This window comes from Ursus maritimus, unplaced genomic scaffold (assembly GCF_017311325.1).
Source record: "Ursus maritimus isolate PB19 unplaced genomic scaffold, ASM1731132v1 scaffold_7, whole genome shotgun sequence".
In the NCBI taxonomy this organism is placed as follows: domain Eukaryota; kingdom Metazoa; phylum Chordata; class Mammalia; order Carnivora; family Ursidae; genus Ursus; species Ursus maritimus.
Window position 1 is genome coordinate 38889169 of NW_024426885.1, and position 17150 is coordinate 38906318.

Genomic DNA, 17150 nt, shown 5'->3' on the forward strand with positions numbered 1-17150 from the left:
TACATACTATGTGATTCCATTTATAGGAAATTCTGGAAAAGGCAAAATTATAGGGACAGAAAGAGATCAGTGAGTGCCAGGAGCTGGGCACAGGAGGATTTTGGTGGGTGACGGGGCTGTTCTTTATCTTGACTGTGGTGACAGTTACATGACAATAATGTTTACCAATAACAATGGAACTACATACTAGATAGGGATTGAACTTGTCTCCCTAAAGTGCACATATTGAAGTCTTAACCCTAACCCTCGATACCTCAACATGTGACCTAATTCAGAAATACGGTCTTGACAGATGTCGTTACCTTAAAAACAGTATTGAGACTCCCAGTTTCAGATACTACATGTAAAGAGCTTTTAGGTTGCTACTCCCATACTTAAAAAAAAAGAAGCTCATGTGAAAACCAACAACTCTTCTTCAATGCACTGGAGACATAGGTAGGAGGGTAAACTGTCACCCCAAAATCTACAGAGATATGAAAATCCTGAGAGTTACACCCAATATCTGCTTACCTGAAGAAACACTTAAATGATAACTTTAATGAACTGGTGGAGGCTGAGTATGGACTAGCATGAGACTAAGGAATTCCTGGAGGCCACAGTTTTGGGGGGGTCTTCCATACTATTGAGAGTTTTATCTCTAGGAATCCCACCTGGTTCTCACTGTGAAGAGTCAAAAAAGATCCTCTTCTAGCTCAGACAGAGGGAGTAGAAACAAACATTAAGAAAAAGTTCAGAGCAGTCTCCATAATAAAGGTCTATACTCACTTTATCAGAGCCTTACCTCATCTGGGGTAAGGATATTTCACTGATTCCAGATCCCTCTAGTCTTCTTATTGCACCTAAGTAATAATAGGGTGGGGAGACACTAACACATTGAAGGTCATGGCCCAGGAACACAGGTCCACCAGAAAACAGACTGAATTATAAGATTATAGATGGTTTCCCTTCTGCAATACTTCACCACACTAACAGGGATCTAACATGATAACAGCAGATTACAGGTGAAAGAGTTACAGACACAGATTCTTTTGCAGGAGGAGTCAGGGAAACCCAAAGAAAACAGAGGAGAAAAAACAAGGAAACTAGCAGAATTTGAAGCCTCTGGCACTTACAGCTACAACAAACATTAAACAAAGCCCAACTCCTAGCTACTTTAATATAAAAGCTCACACTAAAGGCCTATTTAACTCTGCTACTATTACCTAATACATTACATCCAGCTCTCAAAAAAAAAAAAAAATTACAAGGCATGTTCAAAGAAAATCACAGTATAAAGAAATAAAACAAACATCAGAACCAGACTCAGATATGACAGATTTTGTAATTATCAGACAGGGAGATTAAAATAACTATGATTTAATATGTTAAGAAATCTAATGAAAAAGGGGCGCCTGGGTGGCACAGCGGTTAAGCGTCTGCCTTCGGCTCAGGGCGTGATCCCGGCGTTACGGGATCGAGCCCCACATCAGGCTCTTCTGCTATGAGCCTGCTTCTTCCTCTCCCTCTCCCCCTGCTTGTGTTCCCTCTCTCGCTGGCTGTCTCTATCTCTGCTGAATAAATAAATAAAATCTTTAAAAAAAAAAAAAAAAAAAAAAGAAATCTAATGAAAAAGACAACAGGAAAAAACAGAGAGATTGAAAGTACACAAAAGAATTAAAAATAAATGCCGGAAGTAAAAAACAAGAACATATTTTAAAAGGCTTTGATGGGCCTGCTTATCAGTAGCCTGGATATGGCAAGGAAAGAATCAGTGAGCTTAAAGAAATGTTGATGGAAACTTCCCAAATTGAAATATTAAGAGAAAAAAAGAATGAAAAAACAAAACAAAACCAGACTATCCAAGGACTGTGGAAAAATTTTAAAAGGTGTAACTGGAATACTAGAAGAAAGAGAAAATAGAACAGATGAAATTTCTTAAGTAATAATGGCCCAGAATTTTCCAAAATTAACAAGATATACCAAAGCATAGAACAGGAAGCTCAAAGAACACCAATTAGAATAAAAATTTTAAAATCTACACCTAGGAATATCATATCAAACTGCAGAAAAGCAAAAACAAAGAGAAAATCTTTAAAGAAGGCAGAGTTTGAAAAAACTAGACAATAATTATAGGGAACTTTTCATTACAAATCCTGAAAGCAAGAAGAGAGTTTTTTGGGTTTTTCTCTTTAAGATTTTATTCATTTATTTATTTGACAGAGAGAGAGAGATAAAGAGAGAGAGCACACGTGTGTGCACAAGCAGGGGGAGGGCAGGCAGAAGGAAAGGGAGAAGCAGGCTCCCCGCTGAGCAAGGACCAAGAAGAGAGTTTTTAATTAAAACCACAAAAGGCAGAAAAGAGTGGAAATGAAGGAACAAAGAACCAGGAGGATGAACAGAAAACAGTAACAAATACAGTACTTATTAAGCCAACAATATGAAAAATAATTTTAAACATCAATTGTCTAAATAAACCAATTAAAAAAGACAGAGATCATCAGACTTGATCAAAAATGAAGACCCAACTACATATTGTCTTTAAGAAATCCACTTCAAACATAAAGATATATAGAGAGAGATTGAAAGTATAGGGATAGATACAATTTTATTTGTTAATTATACCTCAGTAAAGTTGGGGGAAAAAGTAAAAGGATGGAGAAAGATACATCATGGTAACACTAATCGAAAGTAAGCTGGGGTAGCTATATTAATTGCAGACAGAGCAGACTTCAGGGCAAGGAAAGATCAGGGATAAAGAGAGGCATTACATAATCATAAATGGGTCAATTCTCTAAGAAAACATAATTTTTTAAGATTTTATTTATTTATTTGAGAGAGATAGAATGAGAGAAGACAGAGCACAAGAGAGGAGAGGGTCAGAGGAAGCCCCACGCCGGACTTGATCCTGAGACTTCAGGATCATGACCTAAGCCGAAGGCAGTCGCTTAACCAACTGAGCCACCTAGGTGCCCCAAAAACACAATTCTTAATATGAATGGACATCATCAGCTATCAAAACTTGTAAGTTATACTATAATAAATAAGAAAGTGTAATATTGGCATATGAAGACACAGACATAGATCAGGTGATCAAAAGAGTTGTATGTGCATATAAAAATGTCATACATGACAGGTATGAAATTAATTTGGTGAGAAAAGGTTAGAGTAATTCAATAAATGGTATTTAAAAAACCAGTTATCTATGTAGTGGGAAAAAAAAGGATCCCTATTTGATACGGTATCATTCAGAATAAAATAGGTTATGCTGAACCTTCCCCAAATGACCCCAGAGACGTTAGTGGCTTAAAACAAAAACTGATTTCTTTTTCATGTTACATGTCCACTGCATGTCAGCAGGGGTGGTTCTGCTCATTACAGTTATTCAGGGACTCAAGCTGATAGAGACTTCTATTCATAGTTCACTGACCAAACTATTAACGTGGTCCCACCTACTCATAAGAAGGCCATGAAAAAGTCCTATCCCATGCCACAGAAGAGAAATCTGTACTAGGCAGGAGGAATGCCAAGGACTGGATGTCTAGGAAATCCACTGCCCATGGCAATCATGAACCAAATGACAATAATCCCTTACATTTCTTGGTACATTTTTTCTTTCCAAATTCCACTGGATTATTTTTCATATCCCCTGAGTAGTATGTACTCTCCTTTGCAGACCAATGCCCCAGGTAATGATAAGCTCCAAAAATGTTGCCTTCTCTGGAAAACTAAGAGAGCTAAATTACATCTCCTCCCAAGGACATAGTTCTTATATCCATGGGTACACACTGCACTATCCCCACAGAGTAACCATTTTCCCCTGATAAAGAACACAAATGCTCTGCTAAATGTTTTACTTTTATTAACTAAGAATCCTGAGAACAACTTTTTGTGACTGGTACTATTATTATTCCTATTTTAAATTAGCACAACTGAGGTAAATAGAGATTAAGTAATCTGCTCAGCTAGAAATATGAAATCAGGCAGTCTGGCTCCCACGCTCCTATCCTTTCAAGGCCCATTTAAAGTTCCCTGGCAGGTTCTGCTCCTTTCTTGCTACAGCCTCATTGTTCCTAACCAGCACATTCCTTCAACTCTTTGTCCACAGTCCCTTCCATCTAGGCTCTAGTTGTGAACTTCCTGAAAGTTAGGCAAAAGGAAAAGCAGTCTGGCACAGCAACTACTTCCCTGAAGGATTAACTGAGTAGTGTCACCTCTGCCTTCCTATCCTCCCTACTCCATATCCCTCTATCTTGTAAAGCCTTACCCACCATTTTAGCCCCAAATGTCTTCCTGGGTAGAAATAGAAAGATCAGGGGTGCCTGGGTGGCTCAGTCAGTTAGGAATCTGACTCTTGATTTCAGCTCAGATCATGATCTCAGGGTTGTGAGATCGAGCCCTGCATCCGGCTCTGTGCTGGGTGTGAAGCCTGCTTGGGCTTCTTTCTCTCCCTCTGCCCCTCCACCCCCATGCTTGCACGATCTCTCTCAAAAAAAAAGAAAAAGAAAAAGAAATAGATCACCCAGAAAAAAATCAAAATTCATTTTTCATTAAAGATGCCTTCTTGAAGCCTTCTGAAGAACAGAATGACCTTCAGTGCCCATGGGCTGCAGGAAGTTACAAGAAAGTATGGAGAACAGGAGGAAAGAAAAGGGTGAGGGATATGAGGATCAGGAAGGGGAAAAGGAATTAAGATCTACTGACAACTTGTGGTAGATGCTACGGACTGAACTGTGTCCCTACCTCCGATTTGTATCTTGAAGCCCAAACTCCAATGTGATGATATTTGGTGACATGATTTTTAGGAGACAATTAGGTTTAAATAAGGTCATTAGAATAAGGCCCTCATGGTGGGATTAGGGCCCTTATAAGAGATGCCAAAGAGCTCTCTCTGTCTGTCTGTCTGCCATATGAGGACACAGCAAGACAAAGGCATTCTATAAGTCAGGAAGAAAGCCCTTAGGAGAATCGGACCATGCTAAGACCCTGATCTCAGACTTCCAAGCTCCAGAACTGTGAGACAATAAATGCCTGTTGTTTAAGCCACCTAGTCTACAGTATGTTGTTATGACAGCAAGATTTGTATTTATATTTTGTATTACCTCATTTAATTTTCCAGTAACTATATTTGCTTTATAAACATCTCTACTAAGATTCAACTGTCCAATAACTACAAAGCCATGGCTTTTACACTGACAATGCCTACTCCTACAGAGGACAGGAAGTCTACATCTTGGCTTTGAAACCAACACTGTCAGTAATTACACATTTCCCTCGGATGAGTCCCTAATCTTCTGTAAGCTCAAATTTACTCAACATTAAGATACCTAAGCAAGGGGTGCCTGGGTGGTTCAGTCAGTTAAGCGTCTGCCTTTGGCCCAGGTCATGATCCCAGGGTCCTGGGATCGAGCCCCACGTCAGGCTCTCTGCTCAGTGGGGAGCTTGCTTCTCCCTCTCCCTCTGCCTGCCACTCCCCCTGCTTGTGCTGTCTCTCTCACTCTCTCTCTGTCAAATAAATAAATAAAATCTTAAAAAAACAAAAAACCAAGGATACCTAAGCAAGATACTTTCTAAACTGCTTCTGCTGCATGAAGATTATTCAAAATGCATGAAAGTGGGGAAATACAGAGATTATTTGGAACACAAGAGGGTTTTATCTTCCTGCTCCTAAAAAGATATTATGTCATCATATTAATAAAAAAGCAGAATAATGTCAAAATAACCTATTCCGCCTCCATGTCTCAGCAAATCACTTGAAGGAAAGATGTTTCATGTGCCCTTATTTGATGTACTAATACGGTAACTGGACTCAGCTGGCCACTAACTTAACAGAAGTTAGTTAGTAGAGAACAGCAAATATTTAGAAGCTTAGACACCAGCATCCTTGACTTTACAAAGATAAAAGATTCCAACCCTAATCATCCTTCGACAATTCTGAACCTAAACTGGACTACAGGGCAATGCTAGTTACTACTTTCAAATCACACCAAGATCCATTTAGTGTTGTATGGAACAATTTAATTTTCAAGTACATACTGGGTTCGAACAACTATAATGGCAAATACCACTTAAGATTTCAGAAACCTGCAAAGCACAAAGAAAAAGACTCTAATTCTAACACAAAGTAATTTATGATACCTTTCCCAAACACATAAACCAGAGACACTGCACAATATTCAGCACCCCTGCTATATTGAGGAAACTTCAAATATATGTAAATGTAAGCCAAAACTCTTGGGAAATCTCCATATTAAAAAAAGAAAAGTAGGGGCGCCTGGGTGGCACAGCGGTTAAGCTTCTGCCTTCGGCTCAGGGCGTGATCCCAGCATTCTGGGATCGAGCCCCACATCAGGCTCCTCCGCTGTGAGCCTGTTTCTTCCTCTCCCACTCCCCCTGCTTGTGTTCCCTCTTTAGCTGCCTGTCTCTATCTCTGTCAAATAAATAAATAAAATCTTTAAAAAAAAAAAAGAAAAGAAAAGTAGTGCTCGCTTTGGCAGCACATAGACTAAAATTGGAATGATACAGAGAAGATTAGCATGGCCCCGTGCACAGGGATGACACTCAGATTCGTGAAGCATTCCATATTTTAAATAAATACATAAATACACAAATAATAAAAATAAAAATAGAAAAGCATCTGCAAAGTAGTATAAATAGGTAAAGAAGGTCACTAAAGGGGAACTCAATTATGATTTCCCATTGAAAGTATCTGTAAGGTACTTATGGCAGATTCTCCCTGTCATCATAACTTGTTGAAAAATTATTTTAAAATATTATTTCACACGCCATTACCACGATGCCAGGGATTTCCTTCAAAATAATCTGGTAGAAGCGGAAGGGGATGGGAGGAATGTAGGAATGGAAACATGATAGTTCGTGAACTGATAACTGCTAAAGCTGAGTAAGGGGTATATGGGGGTGCGTTACCCTATTCTTCCTAATTCCATATAGGTTTGACATTTTATCCATAAGAAAAGTTAGAATTATTATACACTCTTGATGAACAAATTTAATCCTCATACCCTAAAAGCAAAGAAAAACTAGTACCTTCCAATCTTTGAATTTTTGCTTTCACAGAAATAACAGCTTCAAAGGGTGAAACTCTCAGCTCAAAACATGTTCCAGTCAATGTTTCAATGAAGAGCTCCATGGTATCATAGAAAGGAAGTTTGTAGTAAAATGGTCCCACATTATCTTCATTGAAGAATGGAGGATCTTTTCTGTTATCCATTACTTTGACTTTGCTAAATTCTCTGGAATATGTTGTAGGCAACTGTATTCCTGTTCTTGCCAAATCAGCTTTGAACATTGGTAATATATATCGTTGTTCATAATTTGAGTTTTGTACCTAAAAAACAAGAATAATTTTTTTTAACAAGCCTATCTGGAAGTCTTATTCTGCAATAAAGACTGTCTGAATAACTCTGGCCCACATCAATCTGCCAGACAGCCCCAGAATTCTTTTTAGTACTTAATTTGTCTAATCCTCAATCTTTCGAGTTTGTCTCTGAAACCACTCTCCCAGACTGTAAGATTAAGAACAGGTTATATTTACAATACTTTTCTGTATCTTACTAGAGCTCAGCACATTTATTTACTTATAGTACATACTCGACAAATGTATTTTTGTTGTTAATGACATTTAAACCAATGAACTCAACAGAGATATGTACTTGCAAGATTTTGAAAATGCTATGCATATTCTTTACTAAACCACGTAAATTATGATTTCTAATCCATACAAAATATAACTTTATAACCATTGTACATTTAACCACACTGATAAAACAACAGCAACCATGTTAATAGGTTCCTTAAAAAATACGACTCACTAAATGATCAATAAGCATTCCAGAAGTTATCTATCAGTACAGCACTGAGATGACATTAACATTGGTAACAGACATTGGACATAATCTCTACACACAAACATGCAATGATTAATGAACAGGAGAGGCAAACACAACAGACAGAAGTCCTAAAATAAATTACAGGTATATAATTAGGAGAATAGGAACAATCAAATTGATAAATTGCCGTTAATCAATGAAAACTTTGTAAAGGGAATGTCTTGAACTTAAACTAGGACAGGTGATACACATCTTCCTGGAGGGGTAGGTATCTTCATAGTAGCTTTACTGAAATATAATTTACATACCATAAAATTCACCTATTTAAAGTCTAAAACTGGCTGGTTTTCATTATGTTCACAAAACAGTACAACCATCACAATCATATATAGAATATTTTTATCACCCCAAATAGGAACCCCATACTCTTTAAACATCATTCCCAAATTCTCCCTTTCCCTCTCAGCCCTAGGCACCCCTTAATCTACTTTCTGTCATTTTGCCTATTCTGGTCATTTCGCATAATCATACAATACGTGATCTTTTGTGAATGGCCTCTTTCACTTAGCATAACATTTTCAAAGTTCCTCCATGATTCTAAGATGTATCAGTATTTCATTCTTTTTTATTGCTGAATAATAGTCCATTGTATGGATATACCACATGTTGTTGACGGGCATGTTGGGTTGTTTCCAATTTGGGGTTATTATGAATAATGCTATGAGAAAATTTGATTACAAGTTTTTGTGTGGACATATGTTTTCCTTTCTCTCCCATATATACCTAGGATTGGAATCAATGGGTTACGTGGTAACTCTGCATTCAGCAATTTGTGTTACTACCAACTGTTTTCAGAAGTGGTCTGAACCATCTTACATTCCCACCAATGAAAGAGGGTGCTGATTTCTCCACATCCTTGCCAATACTTTTTATTACCTTTTTGATTAAAGCCATCCTAGAGAGTATGAAGTAGTATTTTACCATGGCTGTAATTTTCTTTCTCTAAAGACTAATGATATTGGGCATCTTTTAGGTGCTTATTGGCTGGCTATTTGTAGATCTTCTTTACAGAAATGTCAATTCAGAAATATATTCATATCCTCTGCCTATTTTTACTTTTGTTGTCTTCTTATTACTGAGTTGTAAAAGGGATTTTTTAATGTTTTTTAGATACTAGCCTCTTAAAGATCTATGATTCTCAAATATTTTCTCCAGTTTTATGGGTTGCCTTTTAACTTTCTTGACAGTGTTCTTCAAAGTACAAAATATATTTTAATGATCTCCAATTTGGATGTTTTTCTTTTGTTACTTGTGCTTTTGGCAACACATTTCAAAAGCCTGACCTAATTTGAAATAATAAAGATTTACTTGCATATATTTTTCTAAGAATTGTATAGTTTTAGCCTTGTATGTAGGTCTATCCGTTTTGAAATTATGTTTGTGGATGGTGTGAAAGAAGGGTCTAGCTTTATACTTTTGCAAGTAAAAACACAATTGTCCAAGCAGCATTTGTTGGAAAAACTATTCTATTCCCATCAAATTGTCTCAGCATCCTGTCAAAAACCAACTGACCATAATTATGAGGATTTAATTCCAGTCCCCAATTCTATTCCCTTGATCTCCATGTGTATCCTTATACAGTACCACATTGTCTTTTTACCTTTGTAGTAAGTTTTGAAATCGTAAAGTGTGAGTCCTCTAATTTGTTCTTCTCTTTCATGATTCTTGGTTATTCTGGGTCCTTTGAATTCCCACATGAATTTTAGGATCAGATTGTCTATTTTGCAAAAACACCGCTGGGCTTTTGAATAAGGATTGTGTTGGGATGCAGATTAATTTGGAGAATATTACCATCTTGACAACATTGTCTTATAATCCATGAACATGCACTGCCCTTCAGTTTATTTAAAACTTCTTGAATTGCTTTCAACAATTGTTTTATAGTTTTTAGAGCACAAGTTTTGCTTTAAAAAAAGTATTCCTAAGAATTGTATTTTTTGATGCTACTATAAATGAAATTATTGTGTTCTATTCAATTTGTTCATTGCTAGTGTAGAGAAGTACAACTGACCCGAACGTATTGATCTTGTACACTGCAACCCTCAGAATTCATCTATTAGTTCTAGTAGTTTTTCAGTGGCTTCTTTAGGATTTTCTTCATCAAAGATCATGTCATCTGCAAATGGAGATTTTTACTTCTTCATTTCCAACCTTCAACATTCCAATAAGATGCTCTTTATTTTCTTTTCTTACCTAATTACCCTGCCTAAATCTCCAATACAAGGTTGAGTACTGGTGGTGAGAATAGACATTCTTGTCTTATTCCTGACTGTAGGGGGAAAGCATTCATTCTTTCACCAGAAGGTACTGATTTTGGCTGTGGGGTTTTCATACATAATCTGTATCACACTGAGGGCAATCCGTTCTACTCCTACTTTAAGTGTCTTTTTTTTTATCATGAAGGGTATTGGATTTTGCCAGATGCTTCTCTGTCCAGTGTCTATTGGGATGATCATGTGGTTTTTGTCTCATTCTATTAATATGGTGTTTAAAAGAACACTGATGGGGGCTGTCTGGGTGGCTCAGTCAGTTAAGCATCTGACTCTCTATTTCAGCTCAAGTCATAATCTCAGGGTCGTGAGACCAAGCCTTGTGTTGGGCTCCCCACTCAGCGGGGAGTCTGCTTGAGATTCTCTCTTTCCTCTCCCTCTGCCCCTCCCCATCCCCGCATGCTTTCTCTAAATAAATAAATCTTAAAAAAAAATTTAATTCTAATATGTTGAACCAACCTTGCAATCCTAAAATAAATCTCATTTGTATGTGGTGTATAATCCTTATATATGTTGCTAGATTTGGTTAGTATTTTTTGAGGATTTTTGTGTCTATATCCATAGGAGATACTGATCTAGTTTTCTTTACTTGTCTTTGTCTGGTTTTGGTATCAAGGTAATATGGGTCTCACAGAATACACTGGAAACAAAATTTACAGAGTTCCCATATACTCCCTGCCCCCACACATGTACAACCTCCCCCACCGTCAACATCCTACACCAGAGCGGTGTATTTGTTACAACTGAAGAAACTGCAATGATAACCTCATTATCACCCAACACCCAAAATTTACATTAGAGTTTAATCTTGGTGTTGTATATTTTACTGGTTTTCACAAACGTATAATGACATGTACCCACAATTATGCTATCACATGGAATAGTTTCCCTGCACTAAAAATCCTTTGTGGTTCATCTGTTCATCCCACCTTCCCTCCCAAAATCCCTGGCAATCACTGATATTTTTACCATCCCCATAGTTTTGCCTTTTCCAGAATCGCATGTAGTTGTAATCATACAGTATGCAGCCTTTTCAGATTGGCTTCTTTCATTTAGTAGTATGCATTTAAGTTTCCTCCATGTCTTTTCAAGGATAGCTCATTTCTTTATGACACTGAATAATATTCTATTGTCTAAATGTTCCACAATTTATCCATTCACCTACTGATGAACACAGCTCACTTGCTTCCAAGTTTGGGCAATTATGACTATAACTGCTATAAACATCTGCGTGCAGGTTTTTGTGTGGACATGTTTTTAACACCCTTGGGTAAATGCCAATGAGTGTGACTGCTGTATCTTACAATGTGTTTAGTTTTATAACAAACTGCCAAAGTGTCTCCTAAGTGGCTGTACCATTTTGCATTCACACCAGCAATGAATAAGAGTTCTTACTGCTCCACATCCTCGTCAACATTTGATGTTGTCAGTGTTCTGGATTTTGGCCATTCTAGGAGGTGTGTAGTGCTAACTCAGTGTTTTCGTTTGCATGTCCCTAATGACATATGGTGTGGAGCACAGTCATCTTTTTAAAAGGTAGAACTAATCATGTTATTTCTTAGCTCCAGGCCCTATGATGGCTTCCACAGAACAGAATGCCTATAGAATAAAATCACAGAATTAAATTCTCTGCCTATAGAATAAAATTCAGACTCCTGAGAAAGGCCCTGAGGTCATGCATCTCACCTTCCAGCCTCATTTTATTTACACACATACGTCATCCCGCCCTGCAACACCTCTGGTACATCTGCCTTCTAATCATTTGCACCCGCAGCTTCAGAATACATCAGCCTCTATCTCATTTCTCCTGCTTGACTCTACCCACTGCCATCCCCACACTTGGCTACCTGACAAGCACCTAATCATCTTTCAAGATTCAGCTCAAATAGCGACTATTCCACAAAGTCTTTTATGGTGACTCTCCTTCATCCCCTGACCTCCATCATATATTGCACCCATTACAATCAATTTCACTTTTTATGTGACTTTCTTATTCTCCCAAATAAACTGTAAGCACTTAAGAGGGAAACCACATCTGATTTTCTGCCCTATCACCTACCACAGTGTTTTGTGTACACTGGTACTCATTAAAGGTTTGTTCAATGAAGAGTAAATAAATATTCACTCTTTCAATTGATCCTTGGAACAAACCTGTGATAAATATATATGGTATTACCCTTGTCTTAGAGATGAAGAAATATTTGGTCATGCTCTAAAAGTTTGTTTGTAGGAATACTGCTTTCCCATGAGAATCATGTTATGATTCACTCCAAAGTAAGTCCACCAAAGTTTGTCCAACTCATAACATACATGCACATACACGATTTCTGCTATAGTGTGAATTTTTATAACACTAACTGGAAGTAGAATTAATTAAGGAACCTGAATTTCAATGTAAAGACTGCTAATGGTCCTACAGAGATGGCATTTCAGGAAGAAAAGCTGTTGCTGGCAGCACAGCTGCTTTGAGTGCTGCAACACGATTTATCAAAACAATGAGTTAATAAATATAACAATACGAAGTACTATGCTAATAATACTGCTGGTGATAGTGGTAAAAGGCCATTACTCCTAAATATAAGCCAAATAAATGGCTGTCCTCCTCAGGTTTGGTTTTTCATATCTTTAAAACATTGAAATGCCTGTAAGAAAAATGAATTTTTATGAAGTTAATCCCTAAGCTCTTTTTCCCCCTCACTGAAACAGCTGCTTTTATAATATGATTTTGGGTAACATGTGGATTCTTAAAAACATACCCATCATGCTCCATCAAATAAGATACCAAAGTACTAAAGAATTAGTGTCTGTTTCCCCAAAGCCAACAGCATTCCTACCTACATAGCAGCAGCTCTAGCAATGGAAGTCAGGGGTCAGGAATGCTGAAATAAAGGCATGGGTGACCAGTGCCTGCCCTTCCAAGGAAGTTAGAAGCAGAAGACATAAGGAGCGTTTCCTTCACCATAGTACTCTTCCACAACAATACCCTGAATATAATAAACAAGCGTGGGTGGGGAAAGGTAAACAGGCAGATTTGGAAGTCCTTCATCCATAATGAGAATGGATAAAGCAACTATGGGCTAAAAGAAAAACAGCAACAGAGTGCAGCACTAAATTGCACTGGAACACCCACCAAAAGTTTGGCACCTAATCAATGGAGTAATCTCCAAAATCCAAAAAGCAGCAAGGCTGGTAATCAAATTCAATACTGAAATGTATCCCTCTAAAAAATAGCTACACTTCTCAGTAGAAAACACAGTAAGAGAGGACAAATTGAGGCTGTGAAACCTGGTTAAGCCAGACTGGAGGACTAGATGATGGCAGAGGAATAAATGAAAGTTCCAGCAAGTCAAAGACCTAGTCAATATTAAAACGGGGGCCCACTGACAGCTTCTGAAAGTGGTGTGTGGTCATTCTCCACTAAGCATATTATGGAACCCTATGATGTTGGAAAACGAGGAGCAAGGAAGACTCAAAAACAGGATGGAAAATGTTGCAAGAATTATACAAGAGCAAGAAAAAAGAAAGAGGCAGCTGGAGAAAAAAAGTACTTCCAGAATTTTTACCAATAATTTAAAAAACATACTTAGCTATCAAGAGTAATGGCATCAAAAAACATTTCTAAATCAATACCCAAAAACATTACCTTCTTCTAAAAAGTTCTAAAAATACACAACCAAAGACGAGAGAGAAATTAAAGACAAGTAAGGCAATAAACAGCACTAAATAAGTAATTTCACTAGGAATCGGCTTTATCCTGTTGTAAAGAATATTAGCCACATAGGGCAGTTATCTTTTAAACTTTTCCCCCAATATGAAGAGATCCAGAATGTTATGCGACCATTAAAAACACTGCCTTTTAATGAACTGTTTTTACTAATTATGTGAAAACATTCCTGTTTTAAACACCAGCTACAGAAGTCTATCCACCACTTCACGCGTATGTACCCTACACTTTAGCCTGGCCACAGTTTTCTAGCGGGTCTGGGAAATCCCTCAAAGCCAGCGTCTGTCTACTCGAGCCTTCAATACACACTCGAAGCCCCCTGGGTCACCTGCGCAGCCCGTGCTCCTCCGGGACAAGCTCCGGCTACCCACACGCACGGGCCTGATCTGGAGGACAGTGCTCAGGCTCCGCGTCAGAATCGGCGACTGGCAGATGAACACCCGTCCGACGGGGCGGGGCGGGGCACTCGCGCAGCGCCAGCGGAGGGACGGGAAGTGGAGACGGCGTCCTCGGGGAAGGCGTCGCGCCGCGCCGGTCTCAGGGCAGCGGCGGCGGAGGGGGCGGGGCCCGGCTGCCCCGCGCCGAGCGGCCGGCGCTCCTCTCCGGCCCGCGGAGGACGGCGGCGGCAGCGCGGCCCGGCTCAGCGGCCCGCAGCCCCCGGGCCCTCCCCGGCTGTCTCGTCCACTTGCTCGCCTGCCCGCAGGCCTACAGAGAGGCGCGGCCCCGCGAGCAACGCCGCGGCAGACACTGACGAGCAACACCCCGCGGCCCCCACGCTCCGCCCCTTTGTGACACGGCGTACCAATCGCTCGCCAGCGCTCACGTCGCCCTCCAATCAGCGAGGGGGCGGGCGGGGGCGGGGCCTGGCCGCCCGACGCCGGCGGTTGCTCGGGAGCCGGGGCCTCTTCTGCGTTCGGTGGTGGGTGTCGGTTAGGAGAGGCCCGGATGTTGGCCCTTTATTACTAACAGTAGGTACCTGCCTCGGACTGAATTGGGGGGCCTGCCGCGGACTGAATTGGGGGGCCTGCCGCACGGCCTGCTGGGAGCGGCGGGATTGGCCTCTGTCCCGACGATGGTGTGAACAGCACCTCACCAGAGGCCACCGAAGGTTGCTCTTAGAGGTGCCCCAAGTGCTCAGGTGAGGAGGGTCCCCTCCAGACTCCGTTGCATTCCTGGTGCTTTCAGGGCCGTCTAACCTTTAACAGATCCCCCTTTCCCGTGCTTCACTGTTTCCTAACGTTAAGGCCTCAACGGTCTCATCTGAAATACCGGGCCATTGCTGTACGTGGGTGAAAACAAGGGCAAAAACAAATTACCTCTCTTGGTCTCCTCTATTTATTCCTCATGAGAGATGTAGGCCAGGCATGAGAGTGGGCACCCTGGGTTGTTAAATCTCAGAGTTGGTTAAACCTAGCCACACTTCTTTTGTCTACTCTAATTCCCAAGGTGCTAAACTCAAGTGTACACAATGACAACATAAACCCTCGAACCTGAAATGGGCCCCCACTCCTTTTTCTCTCCATTCCCCACACACGTTCTAAATCTAACATTTATAGATTTTCCAACCAAAAAGGCCTATTTCACTAGGTGAATTACCAAAATGACAACAGTAATCCCCCTCCCAATCCAGCCTCATGAGTCAGAGCAATGAATCTAAGATGAACCCCAACATCTAATCTCTCCTATCCTTTCTCATGTCCCCTCTGAGACCCCACCAACCAATTAATCTCCACAGTCCAATATTGAACATACACTGGGGTTTATGGTAAGACACATCTTCAGGCTCTTGACCCTGGTTCCTTCTTAAACTCCAATACTGAATAGATTGGAGCACCTTAAGGACAGAGATATTATCTTTGTATACAAATTCTAAAAATAGTACCTGTGATGGAGCGAATCATACTGAATCAAAAATTTAGTTTTTCAACCTGCCTCCTCACTTCAGTCAGGAGAACTAAGATCACAGGCTTTGTGGAATCAGGCAGATGAGCTTGTATCCTAGGATTCCAACACGGAAGCTCTGTTATATTGGTCAAATCATTCTTTTTCATCATCATCTACCATTTTTCAACTGCTATGTAGTCAACAAGGGTCGTTGCATATTCTCTCCCATCACAATCCTACAAAGTTGGTACTCAACACTTGACAAAGTTGACAAAGGAGACAGAAGCTAAGAAAGGTAAAATAATTTGCCTACACTCAAACAGCTGTAGAACCAGATTTAAATCTAGGTCTCACTAAAAAAGCCAAACTTGTTCCACTATTGTCCAGATTTTAGCCTCGTCTGTAAAATGTGGACATTACATATCTGGTAGACTTATAGAGACTGGATAAAAGAACATGGAAAGTGCCAACCATAGGACCAGTAAGTATAAATCCCTTCCCCCTTTCAAACCTCTCAAAATAGCAATTTGCATATTTTCTAACTCTAATTTCTCATGAATTTCCTGGAATCAATTCTAATGATGGATTAGTAGAATTATCATTCCCAAAGGAAAACAACATGTTTAACCAATGCCTAGTGAGCCAGACATAGGTGCAGGTAACTATATACACAAGTAACCTAAGGAACAGCAGGTATAAGCACCCTCTTTTGCCATGAAGTCACTCTCAGAGCAGAGCAGTACAAAAGGCTGATCTGTGAGAGCTGTACAAAATCTCTGACTCTGTACCAGCAATTCCAAGTTCAATCTTAAAAAGTGCCAAAGGAAGAATTTAGTGGTTTCAGGACCGGTGAAACCAACCGGGCCGCCATAGGTACAGTTTGAATACTTAGCACCAACATGGCACAGCACAAGAAAACACAAACTGGAGGAGGGGTCAGCTATCCATGTGGCTAGTAGCTACCACATTGGACAACACAGTAATAGAATATTCCCATCAGTGCAGAGTTCTATGGAACAGTGCGACTCTACAGAAGTACATTTCCATCCTCAGTACTTTTCCTTCCATTATCTGGGTTCATTCTGCCTCATTCATAAAATAATGCAAAGCTCCAAAGGAATGCAAATGGATGCCTTAGAGCAAGGATCAGAAAACTGTTTCTATAAAGGGTCAGACAGAAGGTATCTTAGGCTTTGTGGGCCATCCAGTCTCTGTCACAACTACCGAACTCTGGCACTGTAGGTAGGGTGAAAACAGCCATAGACAATATGTAAATGAATGGGTATGGTTGTGTTCCAATAAAACTTTATTTATAAAAACAGACAACGGAGGGCCACAGTTTGCCAAACCTTGCCTTAATGAACCTTTGGCCACAGTTTGCCAAAC

The 17150-nt window shown here is 39.8% G+C and overlaps 1 protein-coding gene and 1 non-coding gene across 3 annotated transcripts in view; one reads left to right on the top strand and one right to left on the bottom strand.

Annotated features, from left to right (window-relative positions):
- ZFAND4 (zinc finger AN1-type containing 4) overlaps positions 1–14391 on the bottom strand; it is a 78729-nt gene extending 64338 nt beyond the window's left edge. The window contains exons 1-2 of one of the 2 annotated variants that reach the window (XM_008696182.2): positions 14209–14391; positions 7024–7324 (exon numbers count right to left, since the gene is read on the bottom strand). In XM_008696182.2, the coding sequence (XP_008694404.1) occupies positions 7024–7285 (262 nt within the window). In that variant the 5' untranslated portion in view covers positions 7286–7324; positions 14209–14391. Of the gene's footprint in view, positions 1–7023; positions 7325–14208 lie in introns of those variants that run through there. The other variant, XM_008696184.2, reaches the window with a different exon arrangement.
- LOC121101348 lies at positions 6458–6565 on the top strand. The gene has a single exon (XR_005833343.1). It is a non-coding gene; the product is annotated as a U6 spliceosomal RNA (small nuclear RNA).
- Positions 14392–17150: the final 2759 nt, after the last annotated feature.